This window comes from Oryzias latipes, chromosome 7 (genome assembly GCF_053564925.1).
Source record: "Oryzias latipes strain Hd-rR chromosome 7, Olatipes_Hd-rR_3.1".
NCBI classification, from domain to species: domain Eukaryota; kingdom Metazoa; phylum Chordata; class Actinopteri; order Beloniformes; family Adrianichthyidae; genus Oryzias; species Oryzias latipes.
Genome location: NC_136243.1, coordinates 6,632,362 through 6,652,963, shown reverse-complemented (window position 1 = coordinate 6,652,963; position 20,602 = coordinate 6,632,362). Strand labels below are relative to the sequence as shown.

The 20,602-nt window shown below is 41.3% G+C and overlaps 1 protein-coding gene across 1 annotated transcript in view; it reads left to right on the top strand.

The window, feature by feature from the left end:
• Positions 1-19,300, top strand: part of LOC101164782 (peptidase inhibitor 16) — a 33,860-nt gene extending 14,560 nt beyond the window's left edge. The window contains exons 2-6 of the mRNA XM_004086309.5: positions 13,366-13,516; positions 13,642-13,709; positions 13,794-13,903; positions 15,519-15,610; positions 18,334-19,300. Coding sequence (XP_004086357.1) covers positions 13,366-13,516; positions 13,642-13,709; positions 13,794-13,903; positions 15,519-15,610; positions 18,334-18,731 — 819 coding nt within the window. The 3' untranslated portion in view covers positions 18,732-19,300. The remainder of the gene's footprint in view (positions 1-13,365; positions 13,517-13,641; positions 13,710-13,793; positions 13,904-15,518; positions 15,611-18,333) is intronic.
• The last annotated feature ends 1,302 nt before the right edge of the window (positions 19,301-20,602 follow it).

The window sequence follows — 20,602 nt, the reverse complement described above, 5'->3', positions numbered from 1 at the left end:
ATATCAAGGTTTAGAGAACCCGTAAAAGGAAAATTCTTGTGCACGTTCTTCTATGGCATAATGTGAGTGACAGGTTAAACACTTACCCTGAATTTTCACTGGTCTGTCTGCGGTGCATCTCTGTTGCATTGTGTGAGGAGTCCATCTCAAGAAAACTGCAATGAAAGTTTTTATTTTGAAGCCTGCACCTGTTTCCTGTTTCTGATAGTGACTTGTCAGCAGACTGGAAAATAAAACTCCTGCGTAAAGCTTACGTTGCGGAGGAACGGATGTGATACTCAGCAGTGACGGAGGCGGCGTAAATATTCCGACTGATTAATGAAACTTTGTGCTTTTGAGGCAACAGAATAGAAACACACCCCAAACGGACCAGTGGAAATCTGCCTTTAGAATGAAGTAGGTGAGACGCATGTGTACAGACTTTTTAAAACCTGTGCACTGCACAAGGAGCCCGGTGGCGCTTTTCATGTAATAAATGTGCACTCCTTGCTGGCAGAAACGATGCAGTTAGATAAAAATTAGACAAAGTGTAGTTAGTGCGGGCATCCATAGACTACTTATTTAACACAAGCACACCTTGTGTGTGCAGCATTCGTGTGGGGTCAAAATACCGCTTTGAGGTTTGTTTTCGTGGGGAATTAACATTAAATTACACTTTAAAGCTCAATGCTGATTTTTATATTATGGAGTTAATTCAGTCTCAATAATCAGAAATGCATACAACCTGTTTTGCATGATAGGCCCTTTCATGTGCAGCAAAGCAAAAAAAGGTATTTGTTTAAGGTATTGATTTTCAGCTTTCTTGTCTTTTGAGGTTTTTAAAATATTGAACATTTCTTTTTAACCTCCTTACTTAGCATTTATTTATAAGGCAGGTAAGCTTTCATTGCATTGGTGTAATTCTTTTCCAAAAATCCAAGTATACAGATTTGTGTGTTACACAAATGATCAATCTTAATTTTAAGCACATTTAATAGTTTAGATGTACCTTTAACACTGTTGTGGGACTGTAATTCCGTTAACAAAGCAGGGGAAATTGGTAAAAGAGAAATGCAGAGAGATGCAACAACTGACAAAAGGAAGTGAGGTCAATGTTTAACTCAACTCAACTCAACTCAACTTTATTTATATAGCACTTTCATACAACAGTAGTTGAGACAAAGTGCTGAACACAACAGTAAAAAACATTAAAACATGTTACGGGGGGGAAAACACAGAGAAATCAGAGAAAGATGGACGTGGAGTTAGATGTGTAATCCTGGGGACAGATGGATGCAGATTTAGGGGGAAATTACACAGGATGCAAGAAAAACAAATATTTATAAGTGCAACAGTTTCAGAAAGAGTTCAGACAAAAGAAGCAAAAGCTGCAAAACTTAACAAAAGCCTCAAATCTGGAGAAACAAATGTGACCGCTTTTGGCAAAACCAATAATCTGTCAAAAACCAGAGAGGTAGAACCGCATTTGAAACTAAACTGTGCCGTTACAGTATACGACTCCTCCTCAGATGATCCAGCTGTGGTTCAGACTGACGCAAACAGACATTGTGATCATAGAGCAGAGGCTGAATTTGAACCAGACCTGCAGGAAACAAAGTAAATCCCCTCTGTGAGAGACGCTGTGATCACCAAACCCTGCTGAAATACCCCAGCAGCCTTTGCTGCGGATTATGTGCTGAGGGAGGAAAATACAAACCTGACAGGATTACAGTTCCTTCACAAATAGCAGACTAAACAAATCTTATAACCCAACTATTGCACAAAACCAACCAGGAATTTCCAGTTTTTCAGGCTGATTTAGCTGCAAAAAGCAAAATTATTCCAAAGAAACCTAGTTAGAAAAGAATGAAGCCTGAACAGGTACAGAGTAGGCTTCATCACAGATATATGTACAGAAACAATCACACACTACCAGAAATGGATGGTGGAGGATGGAAACAGAGAAGACAGACCTGTGTTTGTTTAGAAATTCAAAGTACAACATGGTCAAACCAGCTATTTCAACAAATGTCCCAAGTACAACACAATGAACACAGAATAGGGGACAGCAAAAAAGTAACACAATATTTGCAGTGACTATCGTTGAACCATAAACTTCAAAACAAGAAGCATGACAAACCGATACAGCTGCTTCCTTGTGTTTATAACTGATGGTGTCTAAAGAGGAAAGAGAAACCTGGAAACAAAACATGATATGCACAGATTAAAACATGACATAATCAAATCGAGAAATGCACAAATCCTCACACATTCACTTTCAAGGGCAGTTTATCCAGAACTTCCCAACCTGGAGACCTATCCCCCCGGTTTGTTTTTCCAGCTCTAGATGCACTGATTGCTGCCAGTCGATTGGATCAGGTGTGTCCAGTTAGAATGTGGAACCACCACAGTCAGGTAAACAGAAGCAACAGCATAAGGGAGAGCTGGAAAACACATGGCCAGGGTTGGGCAGCCCTAAATCATTGTATACAATGACATGCGTTTAGGGTCCCTTTGATTGACAGATTCTCACACGCCACCTTTCAAGTGGTAAGGGTGTGGACTTCCATCAAGCTTACACTTGATTGGCCAGAGTGGTTGCCATAGAAACGTCGACCCAGACCCACTTGGACCAATTACTGCTCACTGATGTCGTCTAGCTCTGACATGGCGGCGCTTGCAATTTTCAATGACCATTTCCTTAGACTGTCCCACACAGTAAACACATGTCTGAAGAGAGAAGCAGCTGTTATCAGACTCACAGTCACTCTATGGATTCAGAAACCAACATTTAAAATTCTGAAAGTTGTTGAGATGGAGACCAAAAGGATTCATGAGTACAATGTTAATGCATTCTTTGACAAAAGAAAGTTCCTTATTATTATTTTACATCCCAACTTCTAACTCAGACTTTTTAGGTTGCTCAGTTTGTTACGGTAGATTTGATTTCTTTAAAGTAACACTCCGATCGTCTTTTGGTCTATTTTCAAAGTGTTCCTAATGGTTCTTTTAATAATGATTACGATTTGAGCTAAAACCTTAAAAAAAAAAAACGTTGTTGATTTCTAAGCCATAGTTTCTGCAGAGGGGCAGTAGTTAATTAAAAAATTCACCTCTGAGTTGTGGGCAGGATTGTTGGTGAGGAGCAACCCTGCCCCCACTTCCCTTCACCCATCTGTTTACAGCTTCTCCCACTGGCTTACACCACCTCATACCCCCAATCTAACATACCCAGTGCAACAAAAATTGCAATCAATATCAGAGCCGTACAGCAGTGCAGTTTACATATCAGATCAGACGAGGAGAACAAAGACGTACATGAATCTAGTCGTCTACAAGGTGGATGTATCAGAATGGAGCGGATCAGGGAGCTCGTAAACCGTCGAGCGTATTTTCTATGTTACAAATGCAATCTATTTCCAACAGCGTTTTCTCGTCTGTTTCTGATTGACAATTTAAACGAAGAAATGTTCAGAAATGCAACTTTAGGCTTATTTTTCTTAAAATTTGTCCTCCATCATGAGAAAAATGCTACAGGAACGTGTTAAAAACAGCATTTTCATCAGACTGGGTCTAAAAACAGCTGTGTCAGAGTGAATAAAAAGGCCTTCTTTTTGTTTCTTTTCTATAAATAAATAGTTTAGTGTCTTAAACATCCTTTTAATCAACATAAAGAAGGTGAACGACTCCTTCTGATTTCATCTGGATTGGTTCCTCTGCACTTTCTTCTCCTGCAGTGGTGCACTTGCTGCTGAAGATGAAAGGATCTCCATTAGGATGTCTTTGTTTGGAGGTTATGTTGGGACATTTTTACAGTCAGCCGGCCATTTGCAGAGCATCTCAACAAACTAGCTTTTGTTTCTCCTGTACTGTCTGTCATGTTGTAACACGCTTTCCAAAAACCTTCACAGGCCAGTGAGATCAGAACAATCCAAGAGCTCCATGTTCACATGCAAACATGCAATCAACTAACGAATGAGCTCTGCCCTTCACTGTGATACTTTGAGTGCACCTATGTAATAATTACTGACATCTAGTGGTTTTCAATGGAGGTGCATGTTAGGACTGCATGTGTGTTCGTAAGTGAAATGACCACAAAGAAAAATGAAACAGCTTCACTGTTGTTTTAAAGCCTGTTTTCTATCACAGATTCCTGCCAGATAAAAACATTTATTTTCCTAAAGTCTTCTTATTCTGTAATGAAGAGGATTTGTGCATGTTTGTGTACTTTTTTCTTTACCACCCACTCAAAGACATAAATCTTAATCATGTCTGTGTCACAAACACACTTCACTAAGTGACGGAATTGTATGTTTTAAGAGTTTTTTTTCTAACTCCAGTGGGGAAAAGTGATTTTTAGAAGGTCTTTTTCAGAATAAATGATGATTCAGTATAAAGTACAAATGAGAGCTTGTCAGCTGTTGCGATGCAGCTCATGTTGAGCTTCTGAGTATTAACACAAACCAGATGTGCAGCGGGGAATGTGAAGGGGAGTCCTGACTGTGCGTGTGTGTCATCAATGAATAAAGTACTCCTTCCACACACACACATATGCACATTGTTTCTTCATACAGATTAGATGGAGGCATGAGGGGGAGCTGTCTCGTCCAGCTGAGGAGGCAAACTATGGCTGCTGATGGTAGAATGAGATGCTCTAACAAATCTTTTCATGTTTATATAGAACTTCATAGGAGTCATGATCTTGAACACATCAGTCTACAGGTTCAAAATGAAAAAAGAACTGGGTTCGTTAATGGGATGAAAGTTTCACCTTTAAAATGTGGTTTCACCTAAAAACTCTAGTGAACAGGGTTTAAACTGCATGCCAAAAGCAAAGCTTGCTGTCAAAAAGAAAGGAGGAACAATGTATAAGTTAGGTTGATAAAGGAAAGGGTGGATTTAATACAAAGTGATAATAGGAAAAACAACTAAAATGTTTTACATTTGTCAACTATTGTTAACAGAGTAAACGTCAAATGCTAATCAAGTGGTTAGAAATAAAATCAAAGACATTTATGGAAATATTTGCAAACTAAAACATTGAAAACTAGTTCATCATCATATCATCTGCTGTTGTAGAATGGAGGAGTCTGTGTCGCCCCGTCCACCAATTTTAACTGCACACGCACGTACACAGACAACGAGAGGGGGATGCTCACGTTGCTCCCTGTCCCCTACCCCCCAGGCTGAGTAGGATGGGCCAGCGTCTGCCGGGGTGTTGGTGGCGCTGTGGGGGCCCCTGCGCCCGGCTCTTTTCCATGCAGGGAGGGAGTCTACAACATCTGAGCAAGCTGGACGGCATCCCCTGGGGCTGGGTGGGGCCCCTCTCTTGGGTATACCGGGAAACCCAAATCTTTTCTATCATTGGTCACAGCAACTAGAGGCTGGTTCTCAGGCCCTGTCTGGGGCCTCCGCTTGTCGCCTGCATCCGCCTTCCCACTCGGGTGGTCAGTTTCTGCCGCTTCCCCCCACTTGCCCTCGGTGGGGCTGGCAGGCAGGTTGCACGGGTGTGCAGTGGGGGCTGACCATGGGCTGTGCCGGCCTCCCTCTGGCGTTGGGGTCTCAGGACTCCCAGGCGGTGGCGTGCCTCTTGTCTGGGCCTCATCGTAGGTCTCGAGCGGTCGGGGAATTGGGTTATAGGCCTGGTGCGCCTTGGGGTGGGGCAGGTCCCTGCCGGGGCTCCGGCTCTGTGTGTTCTCTGTTACTCCTACTCCTCGGCCGGGGGGATGCTGGGTCCTGACCTCCGTCTCCGTTTCTGTGGTGGGGCTCAGTGCATGGGAGGGTGGTTGCTCCTGGATCTTTGTCTGACTGTGAGGCTCTTGGATGCCTGGATCGGCCGGGTTGCTGCTCTGTCTGCCCCTAGCTCTGGGGTGTGGGGTGCCGGGCCTCCTGCCTCTGCTGGAGCATTCAGTGTGATCAAGGTACACTCTAAGAGGCACACATTCATTCAACCCACCCGCTGACTTACCTTTGCACAAATACGGGCATGGATATTGTTTTTTTCTCTATTTCCACACCTCTTTTCATGATTATAGGTAATGTGAATATTGTATGTACCTGTCTATGTGTAGAAATCTTGGGAGATAAATCTTTAATCATTGATGCATGATTATACTTCTAACCTGTAAATAGTTGTGTGCAGACTATTTTTTATTGTTTTGTTTTTGTTTTGTTGCTGTGTGAACTAAGTTATGTAATCTAATTTACTTACGACACTTTTATGTTTTAAATTTTTAATATGAACTACCCCCCACTCTAACCCCTTATCCCCCATCTCTGACATCCCACTCTGTTTCTTTCTCTCCTCTTTTGTTTCTTTTTTTCCGTCTGGTCCAACAGGGAATGCACACAAATATAATTTTCATAAATAAAGCTTAGCCTCAAATACAAAAGGGGTTTATAAAAATATACACTCAGTCTGTCTGTAGATCCATAAAAACCAATTGTAACAATAAAATATGTCCAATACAAGAGGCACTCATCTCTGATCTGCTTATTCAGCTGTCGGACAGGTCAAGTTAAAAAAAAAAAAAGTTTATCATTAACCCTTGTGCTATCCTAGGCACTTTAACATTGGGAGTTGGGTCATCTAGACCCACTATACAGTGCGCTGAACCTTTTTTCTTCAATGATTTGTGATCTTCACTGGTGTCTATGGATTACATGAAATTTTTCCACCTTTATCCACCTTTGTCATGGTAGGAAGAACACGTCAATGTAAGGGTGGGGTCATCTAAGACAGCAAAAGGGATAAAACTGAAATTACTTAGTGATTAATCTGCTTATTCAATTATTTCTGTGATGACATAAAGTACTGATGTGCCATGAACACATTACTTCATGGCACATCATCAGGTCAGGTCAGTTTCCCGTATAATCACTAGTTGGTCAGTTACATAACTGAATTTACTTTCCCTCCAATGTAAAGAAACGTTAAACAGAACAAACAAAAAATATGTCTGCAGCAACACCTGCCTCACCTCTGCAGTCAGACATTTGGAGGTGAATTTTTAGTATTTGCAGTGCTGCTGAGCAGAAGGACTGCTTTAAATAGACCAAATAAAAACTCAATACTGATGTTACTATGTGCATTTGAAAATACACAAATATCAAGATAATAAAAACCTTTAGAGCTTCCTTTATCATTTGGTTTTATAATCTCATTGTTTTTTTCAATTAATTTTATTGGATTTCTATGAACACGCAGCAGATGCCCGTTGTTACAGTGTAGGGGAATAAAAAGCTTTGTTTGATTCCACATGTGGTTTGTTTATTAGAGCTTCGATTTCAGAGTTTTTATGGAATGCAGCAGAGATCCCTCACAGGAAATTTCACTGGAACACACCCTAAAGCTAGATCCCAGGCCATATCCATACACCTTGTTTTTCTTTTCCACATTCATGACAGAACGCTATAGACAAGCAGTTAACTCGACAAAATTTCAAAGTAACCCTTTCCTTCCTTGCTAAAAAGTATACATTTTGGTTTGATATACAGTGCACATGAAAAATTGAAGACTTCAAAGACCAAGCTACCTATGGATGCAGTTAATATGTTACTAAATGTTACATTGAAACTGAAAAAGTAAAAGAAGGACGAACACAATGATGGAAAAAGTCAATAAACATTTAGAACAAACAAATGTTTTGGGGTGCTTAGCTAGTGATTTTCCTTCTACTTGATCCCGTCTGGTTTGGAAATTCTCCCAGAAGCCACACAGTTTCCATGATATTTTCTTTGGGCTGTAGCTCCACCCCATTCTGTTCCTGCTCAGCTCTGAATGTGCGTACACACCTTGACCTCCACCTCATGTCAAGATAACTGTTTGAGAAGCATAGGCCTCTGGTTGATCACTTTGGAGAGTGTAAAGCAGTGGACTGACCCATCACTGAATTAGAAAGAAAAAGACTAATTATATTTCAGAAAGTACAAATGTATACATTTTAAAACACAGCCAATCATTTGTTTTGAAATGGTTTGGCTCACCCTTCAGCACATCCCACACAGGTGGTGTGGCAGAGAGTTCTTGACACAACCCTGTATTTTATCCGGGCTGGGGACCGGCACATGGAGACTCAGACTTGGGCCCCCCTGTGGCTACATAGTTAGGCGTAATGGGTGTTGCCCAAGGACCCACACTGGATGAAGTTCAATACACTGCGAACCAAACCCTGGCTTCCCATGTGTCGGTCCTGTGCTTAACCAACTTAATAGCGTGCTATGAAATGTTTCACACACACAAAAAATGTGTGCTTTAATTTACTGCTATATCTTTTTTAGGGAATGCATGTACTTTAAAAAAAAATACATGGACTAAAATGATACTTTATGTGTGTTGTTTCCACTCTTGTTTTAAAGCCTTGTTCAGGTACGAGCCCTTCCATCAGTTAAAAAAAAACATTTTGTAAAAAATCCAATAAGAGATGAAGCTTGTTTTGTTTCCGACGGACTATCTCTTTTGCTTGTGGAAAACTCGGGCAGATGCTTGTGCAGCACAAGCTCTCCATTTCCGAGGATCAGTTACAAAGGAGGAAATGCATGATTGAAAGGAAATTTGTACATCAGGCAAGAAGGCCTGGGAGGGGGGTCACAACATGGTCAGGGTCTGGTCTAGAACGAGGGATGATCTTTCAGAACAGCTGGCAGCCTGTGGTGTTATCTGCATGTAAAGGAAACAGGACAGAAAGCCAGAAGAATTTGATATGGATCACTGTGAGGTGATGATGGGCGGATCTGCATGCCATACAGTGTTTTACCCGTCGTGAGGTTCAAGGACCAAGTTTGTAATTTTCCCTGATAGGAAATTAGATGTTGATAGGATGTCATAATAGTTTTTAAATAAGTCCAGCCTACCCCCGCTGTGTTTGGGCTACAGCGTGATGTACCATGGAAACAAAAGCAGGGGTCCCCATCCCCCCCGGTACCGAGCTGTAGAGAAAAAAAAATACCACTTACATTTTCTTTGTTTATTCATAATCTGATTCCTCTGATAAACTACTGGATTCTCATCGCCACATCCAACTCATTCCTGACGCATGTCAATTTTTAAAATACTTTGCTAAAGCGGCTGACCCGACCACTAAATTTGAACCCCCAAGCTAGCAAAGTCAATTAAAAACAAACATTTGGAAAGTTTATTTTGGCAAAAAGATCCAATGAGGAAACAGGACAAGAAATCTGCATTTAACAGACTAAAATCAAGGGCCTTTACTCCTAAAATGGATTTTTGTGACAGTCGTTTCCACAGACCATAATGATAATGCAGAATATTCATCAACTGGCTTTCTAACGTTGATGCTTTAAATAAAGTTGTTCAAATGTTTGATACTTTTTTGTATTATATTTAGAAATTATTAATTTTGTTTTTGTTTTATGTATCCACCGCACCTCAAAGACGGGCGAGGCTGAAATTAGCGTCTGATTTTCTTAGCTTCCACTTCAACAGTTACAGGTTTGGGGGAAATTTGAATAGCTCCTTCTTGAAATAAAGTTTAAAGCAGCTGCAGATAAACTACCCTCTTAACCCTTGTGCTATCTTAGATGACCCCACCCTTCCGTTGACGTGTTCTCCCAACCATGACAAAGGTGGATAAAGGTGGAAAGATTTCATGTAATCCATGGACACCAGTGAAGATCACAAATCATTGAAGAAAAAAGGTTCAGAGCACTGTCTAGTGGGTCTAGTTGACCCAACTCCCAATGTTAAAGTGCCTAGGATAGCACAAGGGTTAAGGAAAACTTAAAAAGATGAAAACTAAAGCAAGAGTGGAGGCCTACAGGCTACATTTCTGCTTGTTTTCCAACACATTCTGCTCTGGCACATTCTAATTGGCTGGACACACCCGATCCAGGTAATCAGCCGTGAATAAGGCAATGACATCTGGGAAACATGCAGACACTTGTCTGCATGGGAAACATGCAGACAAGTGTCTGCATGTTTCCCATGCAGATCCCCAACATGCAGACACTTTCCCAGATGGACTTGAAAGAAAAAAAAAGGACGTCTGTTAGATACGGCGACAGAAATCCAGAAGACGGCAAAGAAAGTCGTCTCATCGTCAGAGTGGCTAAAAGACTGGATCGATATGCCGTTTCCACGGAAACCGAGGTGACAGGAGGAAGAAGGAAAAAAAACACTTCTTAATATACTCTTTGAAAAATATTTAACTCTTCATTTAAATTGTACAGGTGAAAACAATTACAAGCAATTGTAATAAAAATAAATAAAACTCTGCAGCCTGTGGGCCAAGACTCAAAAAAAGACTGGAATGTGAAGGTGTTCTGTGGTCAGACAAGCCCAACCGGACCTTTGTTGTTTTATACAGACTGTTTCTTCTGGTCTAAGAAGGAAGGAGAGTGTTTTGACAGCATTCAGACTAAAGGCCATTATATCTGATGGTATGGGAATGCGTAGTTTCATCAAGTTTGTTCATCTTGCATTCTTTGGACAGAACAATCGATGATAACTGTTACGTTCTCCACCGGGTAGATGATACAAATAACTAAAGGCAAAGAACCCAAATTTAAACCTGTGAGGACTTACGAGAGGACAAAAAGTGTGCAGGGTACTACACAGAGACAAAGAGAATCTACACAAAAAGCCTTGTACACAGTTCTCTAACACAGATACAATTTATCAGAGGATAAGAAGTTGGAATATCATCCCACTGAGGGCGGGGAAACCACTAAATTTGGTGTAACTGTTTTTGCAGGGCGATGACAGTTCTTTTATACGATCATGCGTCCGTCATTATTGTGCCGCATGGACATCATGAGCGTCCCGTTGGGAGGCGGGTTCACATACAGCTGCGGTTCCCATCTGAAGCACCTACAGATGTTTTTACATTTGAAGCACCAAAGCATTCTTTCTGTCATAGAAACATTAACTAATACGCACACATACAAGAAAACTGACTGACATACAACAGCCATAAAAAGGACATACATCAGTGTATATGAACTTTTTGGAGAAACATAAATCCCCTGAAAATGTATTTCAGATAAGGTCTAGTTCTTTTCAGCAGAGCAAAGAAAAATCTCACACCAGAGCTTTGCAACTGCATGTCTTCTTCCCAAAAAAATTACCTGGCCACATTCCTGATCATTCATCTATTCTCTAAACATGCTTCTTCCTGAGGAGGTCACTGGGTTGCTGAAGCCTATCTCAGCTTTACACCTGGATGGTCAACAAGTTGATCACAAGACCCTTATTATATTCATTATTATGTTGTATCATTGATCTAGCATGTGCTTGGAAAGGAGAAAAGACTAAGCCATCAGGTTCTAAGACTTTGTGTGTCTCCTTCTTATAGACCTCCTCCCCACAGGAAGGTTCATGAGGGGATGGTGCAGTGGGATTTTTAGTGCTGGTCAAAGGCAGGTGCCCCAATAGACCAATGCATGAACACAGAACCTTGCCAAAGAAGCATGAAAATTAATCCTGTAAATGAGCCTAAACCTATCTGAAATGTTGAGAGGTGTTATCTACAGATAGATGCACTTTTTGGGTTCTGAAACCCATCTTCTCAAAAGAGACTTTCTTCAACCACTTTGAAGTTGGTGACGAAGAGGTTTTGGTTGGTGCTGTCTTACTTATAGCCTCAGTCACCATGTGTTGTGTTGATCCCAGGTCTTGCATCTGGACTTACAGGGACAGATAGGCTCAGAACAAATAGCAGTTAAGAGCAGCATAGACCACCAAGCTGGCCCAGATTTTTCCAGCCTGATTATGAGGTGCAGGTGGAGGTCGGGGGGTGGGGGGGGGGGTGCTGGGAGTGCTGACAGTGCCTAGATATCAGGTTTCATATCCCTGCGAAACCCTAAAATGCATAGAAAACCATTCTACTATATCATCATCTGCCCATGTGTCTTCTCCTTTGGTAGCTTTGCTCCTTTGGTAGAATAACTGTACCCTCTGCATTTACCGGGCTTGGGACTGGCACACACAGAACACTGGTTTGTGGCCACCTATGTCTGTCTGTCTATTTGTCTGGTTTTTCTTGTCTTTTACTTCATTTTTTGCTTGTTTTTTCTGTTTGTTTATTTTTTGTTTGTCTGGTTTAGTTTTTTGTGTTTTTTGTTTTGGTTGATTTTAAGTGTTGAGTTAACTGTAGATTTTTGTGGAACATCATAAGGGGGAGGGGGCAGTCAAGCATTTAGGCAGTTTAATTTCAGACAATATTTTCACAGACGGATCTGAACGGGACAGAAATTTGCTCTTAATATTTTTTAAGCTTCTGGTTTTTAATGAAACAAATTGTTTTAATTAAAATGCTACTACACTACATTTAATTTTAAAAAATCTGAAAACATTTGTTTTAAAGATTACAAAGATTGAATGAAACAAAGTTGTTTCTGATTTGGAAACAATTCAATAAAAGCAAAATTACAGGTTTTGTCATAGAATAACACTGGGAACTTAACCCAGTCTCAGGTAATCTCTCAGTGCAAATAGATTTATCATAATTTGTTTTTACAGAAATCCAGATTCATTACACTTTTTTTTAACACAGAGGAACATTTTCTGTGCTAAAGTTTCTTAACAGCGTCCTGCCTAATTCAGCCTTGCTGCAAAAAATACATCAATTTCCCTTTTACACAAATCAGCAACTTTATTGTGTTACATCTTCAATCTCTGTCAAAAGTTCACAACTGGTTTGAACTCAAACTTTGTGATGAAGATTTTCCCTATTTGCTGTTTAAAAAAACAGAAGTAGTGAACATGGTGTCTGAATTGCTTTTAAAATCCAGGTGACTAAATAGTCCCACACTGTATAGTTTTTAGTAGTAACAGAGTAGGGAAGCTCAAGTTAGCGTGTGCATTTTTTTTTTTTTTTGTCTGCGGACCGGTATACAAAGTGGTCGGGGGTTGAGACCACTAACCGTCACAGCAAGGTGGTGGAGTGGTTAGCGCTCTCGGCTTACAGTGAGAAGATCCTAGTTCAAATCCTTGCTGAGTCCTTTCTTTGTGGGGTTTGCATGTTCTCCCTGTGCATGCATGGGTTTCCACCAGTTCTATTCTATTCACAGTCCAAAAACACCTTCGTTAGGTTATTGATGACTATATTTTCCCCTAGGTGTGCACATGAGGGTGTGTGGCCCTGCAACAGACTGGCAACCTGTTCAGGGTGTACCATGTCTTTGCCCAACAGTTGTTTGGTTGGCTCAAGCAACTCAGTGACCCAAAAGAAATTCAGCAAGATTTTAAGATGGATGGATGGAAGTCTTCTGTTAGCCAACACTCAACAACATACGATTTATCATGGATAAACAAATTTAAGAAAATGATGGATTTAAAAATGACTAACTATTCAGTGATGATCTCAATCTGTATATGTAGTCACTCTGTTGTGATCATTCTCAATTGGAACGTCTACCTGTCTTTAGAAATGGGACGGAAATCTGAAGTTGGTTGCCGAGGGCTACGCTGCTAAGTGTATCTGGGAACACAACACTGAGTTGGAGGACACTGGAGAGAATCTGTTTGCTGGCACAGGCAAACTTGATCTCAGCGAGGCTGTGGAGAAATGGTTTCTTGGTAAGTAATCTCATAATTTCTCATTTTTCCATGTCAAAACCTCCCAAAACAGCAGTTGAACATCTTTTACAAATCCATTGCTGTAGATTATGTGCTGCATTTTTTAAGTTTTCTGTTGTGCTCAGAACGCTTGGATTACAGTTATGAGAACAACAGCTGTGACGAGGATAAGATGTGTGGACACTACACGCAGGTGAGACAAACATACATTGCATTTGTTCCCATATTCATGCATCCGTGACATGAATGGGCTCAGCATGTATGACCTCTGGTGCAGATGGTGTGGGCGGACACACACAGAGTTGGCTGTGCCGTCCATTTTTGTAACACCATAGAGAATCTGGACTGGAACAACGTCTCTTACCTCGTCTGCAACTACTTCCCAGCGTAAGTACACACGTGCAGTCTGTGAACAATCACAGATCCAATGTTTATTTAAATCAAATAAGTCGTACAGATGACTCTAAATGGATTTACACTCCAGAGTGGAGATCAAACTAATGAATAAATATATATATATGTAAGCTTGTTTCACACCAAAACTAAAACAAGATGCAGATCCAGAAAATCCAGACATATTAACAGCCAAACAGAAGCAAAGGAAGATATTTATGTAAAACGGAAAAAAAGTAATTAAGCCAGAATTTATCAGACAGAAATGATCCTGTCCTTGGCTGCAAATTCAAGGATAAAGCACAAATGTCTATTTTGGACATGTATGCTGGGTACGCTGAAGAAGAAGATTAACTTAAGGTAAATTAAAGATACACAGAGATTGTGTGAGATTGACATAAGGTCAGAGCAAAGTAGCCTACAGGACGGTCAATCTCATATATACATCAAGATGGCTGACAGTCCACCAGGTTCTTGCACCTCTGTGTGTGAGAACTGCAACCAAGGACACCACCAATTTCAGGACACTGTCCAGAAGCTCAGAGTGGAACTCAGAGAAAAACGTAGCAAAAATCCATCTATTTCTGTATTTCAATCTAAGTATATTCAACACCTGCAGTAGTCGTTTACTGTCTTGGATATTTGCATAATTTGGTGAACTGTCCGCTGATCCCATTCCACTGGCATACAAAATAGCACAGTGCAAATAAGTTGCCGTGATTTTGGTGGATGGAGTGGCTGGACAGGGCTCCAAGCACCACTAATGCCAGCTCTGCAGTAGAGGCCAAGTTTTCACAGGACCTCCACCAGTCATTAAACCCATGTCATTCTCATAGATGCCAAATAAGTATTTTATCATAAATGATCTGATTTGAGAGAATGATGTACAGTAACCTGTCTGTTTTAAACTGAAACCTGGCTTGGCACTGATGCACCAGATTGTCTTATTTTTTGTTCTCTATCAGGGGAGGAAGGAAATGTGGTGGAACAGCACTGATTGCTCACAAAACAATAACTCACAATATTGCATTTTGTAAATATTCTTCCTTTTGAGCATCGTGCTTCTCTTTTTGGTGACCCGCCTGTTTTGACTGTCACAGTCTACAGACCACCAAACCAGTTTTTTAAAAAACCCAACCCCCATTTATATTTTTCTGTGAATGAATTGATAAAAGAGAAAATGTGTTAATAAAAGCAGTAAATAAACATTCACTTTTTACATTTCAACCATATAAGCTGAATGTTATTTTATGGAACAATTAAGGTAGAACAAGAGCAAGTCAACTTGACTTTTGAGGAAAATAAATCACTTTTGTTATCAGTCAAACTGGTGACGAAGGGGACCATAGAGCTCCTGCACTTTGATTCATTTTTATCTGTGATTGTAATATTTTTATTAATAAGCATGGAATCTCTCCTTTTTATCTCCAATAATACTGAATTCAGGACATGAAAAACTCTACTTCAATAGTTTAACAAGCACTCCCCCTTGTGGATGGGAATATTTTTCCATAAAGTTGTCTGTCGCTACAGGTGTACAGGCAGGTGACTCAGGATCTAAACCATAATGAAGTATTTTATGTAAAATCTTGTCTGTGTTTGTGTTCAGAGGGAACTATGATGACGAACGGCCGTATGTGGAAGGAGACTGGTGCTCCAGATGTCCTGAAGATTTGGACGTCTGTCAAAACCACCTCTGTGGTACGGTCAGTCTCTCTGATCCATAAATTCACATTTCTGTGTTGACTGATTTTTAAACAGAAATGACAGGTGGATGAAGAAATTCAATTTGATCTCCAGCCTTCATGCCCTGAAGTGTGTGGTGAAAACAAACTATATTCCTTACATTTTCTTTGTCGCACTGTAAGACTATATTAAACTCTGAAGAATTACATAGGAACCCAGCTAATCAACATTAAAAAATGCCACATTGAAGATAAGATAAGCTAGGACTTTATTGATCCCCGGAAGGAAATTTAGTTGTCACAGCAGCCAAACAAGAAATTTAACAGTTAGGAAAACAAATAACAAGAGAAAAGACAAAAGTAGAAGTGAAAAATGGTGGTAAAAGTACACGTCATAAAAAAATAAGAAAATACAGTAAATACAGCAGCAATTTCAGCAGTCCTATACTGTGTTATTGTGAATTCTTACTGCTGTTGGGACACAGGCCCTCCTGTAGATGTTACAGAAGACCCAAATCCAGAGAAGCAAATAATGCAAACTCAATTATTAGGTGACGGGAACATGGCCAAACATGAACGTGATACAACTAAACCAAGCACAATCAAAAATGTGTTTACTGGAGAGGAACTATTGTTGTTTCAACCATTGACTGTATACAGTATGATAACTGGAGCGAGAGAGACTGACCCATAAAAATGACAGGCTTTCAGCTCCAGTGCTATTAAGTCAATTCAGTCGCCATTTTTTGGCAATACAGACGCCATGTTGGAACCAGACATCAGTAGGCAGTGATTGGTCTAAGTTGGTCTGAGCCAACATTTCTATTTAAAAAAAGGATTAACTTACCATCTTCCTCATATAATCACTAATTAGGGTGATTGGGGGGAGGGGGGTCAGCCTGCGATGCACCCTGGGGGGAGGAGCTACCTGGCAGTGGTCCCCCTCCCATGGTTGCTGTTTGGAAACCCCCCCCCCTCTCGGTTTTAATTGCACCTTTGACATGTAGGTGCCTTGGTAGGGGGGGTGCTAGGACATCACTGTGAGTAATCAGGAGATGTCCTCTCAGTGCCCTACCCGCCAATTTTAACTGCACCCCCTTAGTTCACACACCCTTTACCCCTCAAAAATACCCACACACATACATGCACACACACGCTCACAAACACACACACATACGTTTCACAAGGAAGGCAGGACCTCAGACCATCTCTCCCCTACCCCATCCCTGGAGGGGGGTACCAGGCCCTTGGCAACAGCGGCCGTGTCCCTTGGGTGCTGGCTTCCTGGGCCCGGGAGTCTCTCTCCACGCATTGAGAGGGATCCCTGAGTTCTCTGGCAAGACCAGGAGCCAGGGATAATATTACATCTGAGCCTGGGGGTGTCCGTGTCCCTTTGGTGTGGGTTCTGGTCCTTGCCCTTGAGCGCTGGGCCTCACCAAAATTCCAACTGTGGCTTTGCCTGGTTGAGCCCTGTTTACAACATTCCTTGTGGGACCCTCTTCTCTTGGGCGTCTTCCTCCTGGGCAGGGGTGACCCCCGTCTCGCTCTCTCCTGGACCAACTGTGGGCTGGGTGGCTGGCTGGCTGCCTGTAGCATGGGACAGGTCTTCCTTGGTGGGCCCTGGCCCGTGCCTGGGGTTGGGGTGGGGGGATCCTCAAAACTCCTGGGTTCTGGTGGGCTGCTTTTCTGGGACTGGGGGCTTCTGGGGCGGGACCCCGTGTTGGGCCCTCGCGGCGCGGCGGGGGCGGGCTGGTCTTCTGGTTGGGCTGGAGCTTGCACTCTCTGTCCCCCCATGCCTCCCTGCTCTCTCCTGCTGCTGCTGCTCCCAGTGAAGGTCTTGGTGTGGAGATGACTGGGAACTCTCCCTCCATTTTACATTCCATCATTCACTTTAGAAGAACAGAAACATTCACTCAAGCACAGGTGCTCTCTCACGTAAACTCACAAATAGTTTACGTGACTGAATTCACATGTGTTGGTCTGAAGGCATAAGTATGCGTGTGTTAACATTAGCTGTATTGTGTACATGTTACCATGTTTGTATGTGAACATTTTTGGAGCCAACAGGTATGTTTATAAGATTTGAATGTGTGTGTGGACAGACCCCGTCCCTTCTACATTTGTATTACATCTGAACCTGACTGGAATGATTATAAACGTCCAGCTTTATGCTGCCTCATGGTTTTACCCCCCCCTCTCTATAATCACCTTCCTACCCCTCTAATGTCCCTCTCTCTTCTTCCCTCCTTTTTTTCGTCTGGTCTAACAAAAAAATGTTACAGATATAAGTAAGATGGATAAAGTTTAGCCTGAATTACAAAAGGGGTTTATTCAAAGATACATCTGGTGTGTCAAAAGATTCATAACCACTATTGTAACAGAAAAATATGTCCAACGCAAGAGGCTTTCAGCTCTCATCTGTCTGCTCAGCTGTTGGACAGGTCAAGTTGAAAAAAAAGACAGGATTTTCAAGAACATGTTAAAAAATGTAAGAGAGCAAGAATGGTTCTTCTGACCAATAGATTAACTGAGTGACAGCTGTTTACTTCTCTATAGAAGTCTATGGGATTTTGGTTTCTTGGAACTAGCGGGTACTTCCTGTTTGGAATGCGAGGGGGAGGAGTCACTTAGTCCAGTTCTCATCTACAGTTAATGGTTTCAACCCTTTTTATATTAGTGGTTCATGTGTTGTAAACTTTTTGTAAATAAACATTAAATTTGTTTGTTTGTATTCAACAGTTAAGAAGGAGGTTGGAGACACCGATGAAGAGGAGATGACAACTGATTCACCCCTGATGACGGATATTGTAACAGCAGCAAGCAATCCCCCTTCAGTCCATGACAGCTTTGCTGATGTTACCCCCATCATCCTTGAAAAGGAATCAGATGACACTCCGTCCCCTTGGAGCGCTATGGAGACCGTCTCCTCACCCGGACTTCAACCAACCCCGCTAGGAGAGGAGGAGGAGAACTCAGAGCCAAACAATCTGGATGAGGAGAAGCAGAGGAAGGAAAGTGTACACCGACAGGAGGAAACGCAGAAAATTTTGGAACCAGCTAGAACCTCTGCAGCCTCAGTTTTAGCAGCTTCGTTCCTGTTAGCCTGCCTGACTGGACTCTTGAATCTGGATCTGTGAGGAGGTGGACATGGAGAAGCATTAGCTTTTCCTTTTCCTGCAATGACTGCACAGCTTTCTGTTAACCCACCCAGACTGTGTTGAACAAATTAGGTCAATTAATTCCCTCTCACAAGAAAACAGCAGCTGTTATCTCAACATCAGCATGAAGCTGCTCTAAAATCTGAGGCTTACGCGCTTCATTCCAGAGCGGCACTCTGACACACAGCTGATTTAACAGAAATCACTATTACACTGCAGACTGTATGGGTTTCTAAAAATAATTAACATTCACAAAGGTTTTTTCGCATTGACTCTTGCATTTTCATGAAATTTGATTAGGAACTTGTAAAGAATGTCTCAGAAAGTTATTAGCTATTTTTTTAGGAGTGGAAACATCCAGTTATGCAGATTTCCCCCGATAGATTATTCCTGTTTGTGTCTGTCTATTAAGGTTTGAGTTTAATGAACGACCTGTCATCTTATTTACAGCTGTTTTGAGAACAAACAATACAGACACTGCAGATGGATTAAAAAATGTGTTTTCTGTCAGTCTAGCCAATGAAAAACTGAGTAAAAGACCAAATAAATGTGTTTGTGTCAGTTATCTTTTACTTGATTTTACTTAGAATAAAACGTTTTTTAGTTACTTCTATTGTTACCACTTAAAGCAAAATAGTAAGAGGTGCTGTGTAGGACATTATTCAGAATTAGCATTCATAAACACATATGAAATCACTCACATGTGAAGATGCACTCACACACACTACCGAAACTGCTCTCACATACACATGTGAAACTGCTCTCACATACACTACTGAAACTGCTCTCACACACACTACTGCAAATGCTCTCACATCCACATGTGAAAATGCTCTCACACACACTACTGAAAATGCTCTCACACACACTACTGAAAATGCTCTCACACACACTACTGAAAATGCTCTCACACACACTACTGCAAATGCTCTCACATACACATGTGAAAATGCTCTCACACACACATGTGAAAATGCTCTCACACACACTACTGAAAATGCTCTCACACACACTACTGAAAATGCTCTCAAACACACTACTGAAAATGCTCTCACACACACTACTGAAAATGCTCTCACACACACTACTGAAAATGCTCTCACATACACATGTGAAAATGCTCTCACACACACTACTGAAAATGCTCTCACACACACTACTGAAAATGCTCTCACACACACTACTGAAAATGCTCTCACACACACTACTGAAAATGCTCTCACACACACTACTGAAAATGCTCTCACACACACTACTGTAAATGCTCTCAGACACACTACTGAAAATGCTCTCACACACACTACTGAAAATGCTCTCACACACACTACTGAAAATGCTCTCACACACACTACTGAAAATGATCTCACACACACTACTGAAAATGCTCTCACACACACTACTGAAAATGCTCTCACACACACTACTGAAAATGCTCTCACACACACTACTGAAAATGCTCTCACATACACATGTGAAAATGCTCTCACACACACTACTGAAAATGCTCTCACACACACTACTGAAAATGCTCTCACACACACAAGTGAAAATACTCTCACATACACATGTGAAAATGCTCTCACACACACTACTGAAAATGCTCTCACACACACTACTGAAAATGCTCTCACACACACTACTGAAAATGCTCTCACATACACATGTGAAAATGCTCTCACACACACTACTGAAAATGCTCTCACACACACTACTGAAAATGCTCTCACACACACTACTGCAAATGCTCTCACATACACATGTGAAAATGCTCTCACACACACATGTGAAAATGCTCTCACACACACTACTGAAAATGCTCTCACACACACTACTGAAAATGCTCTCACACA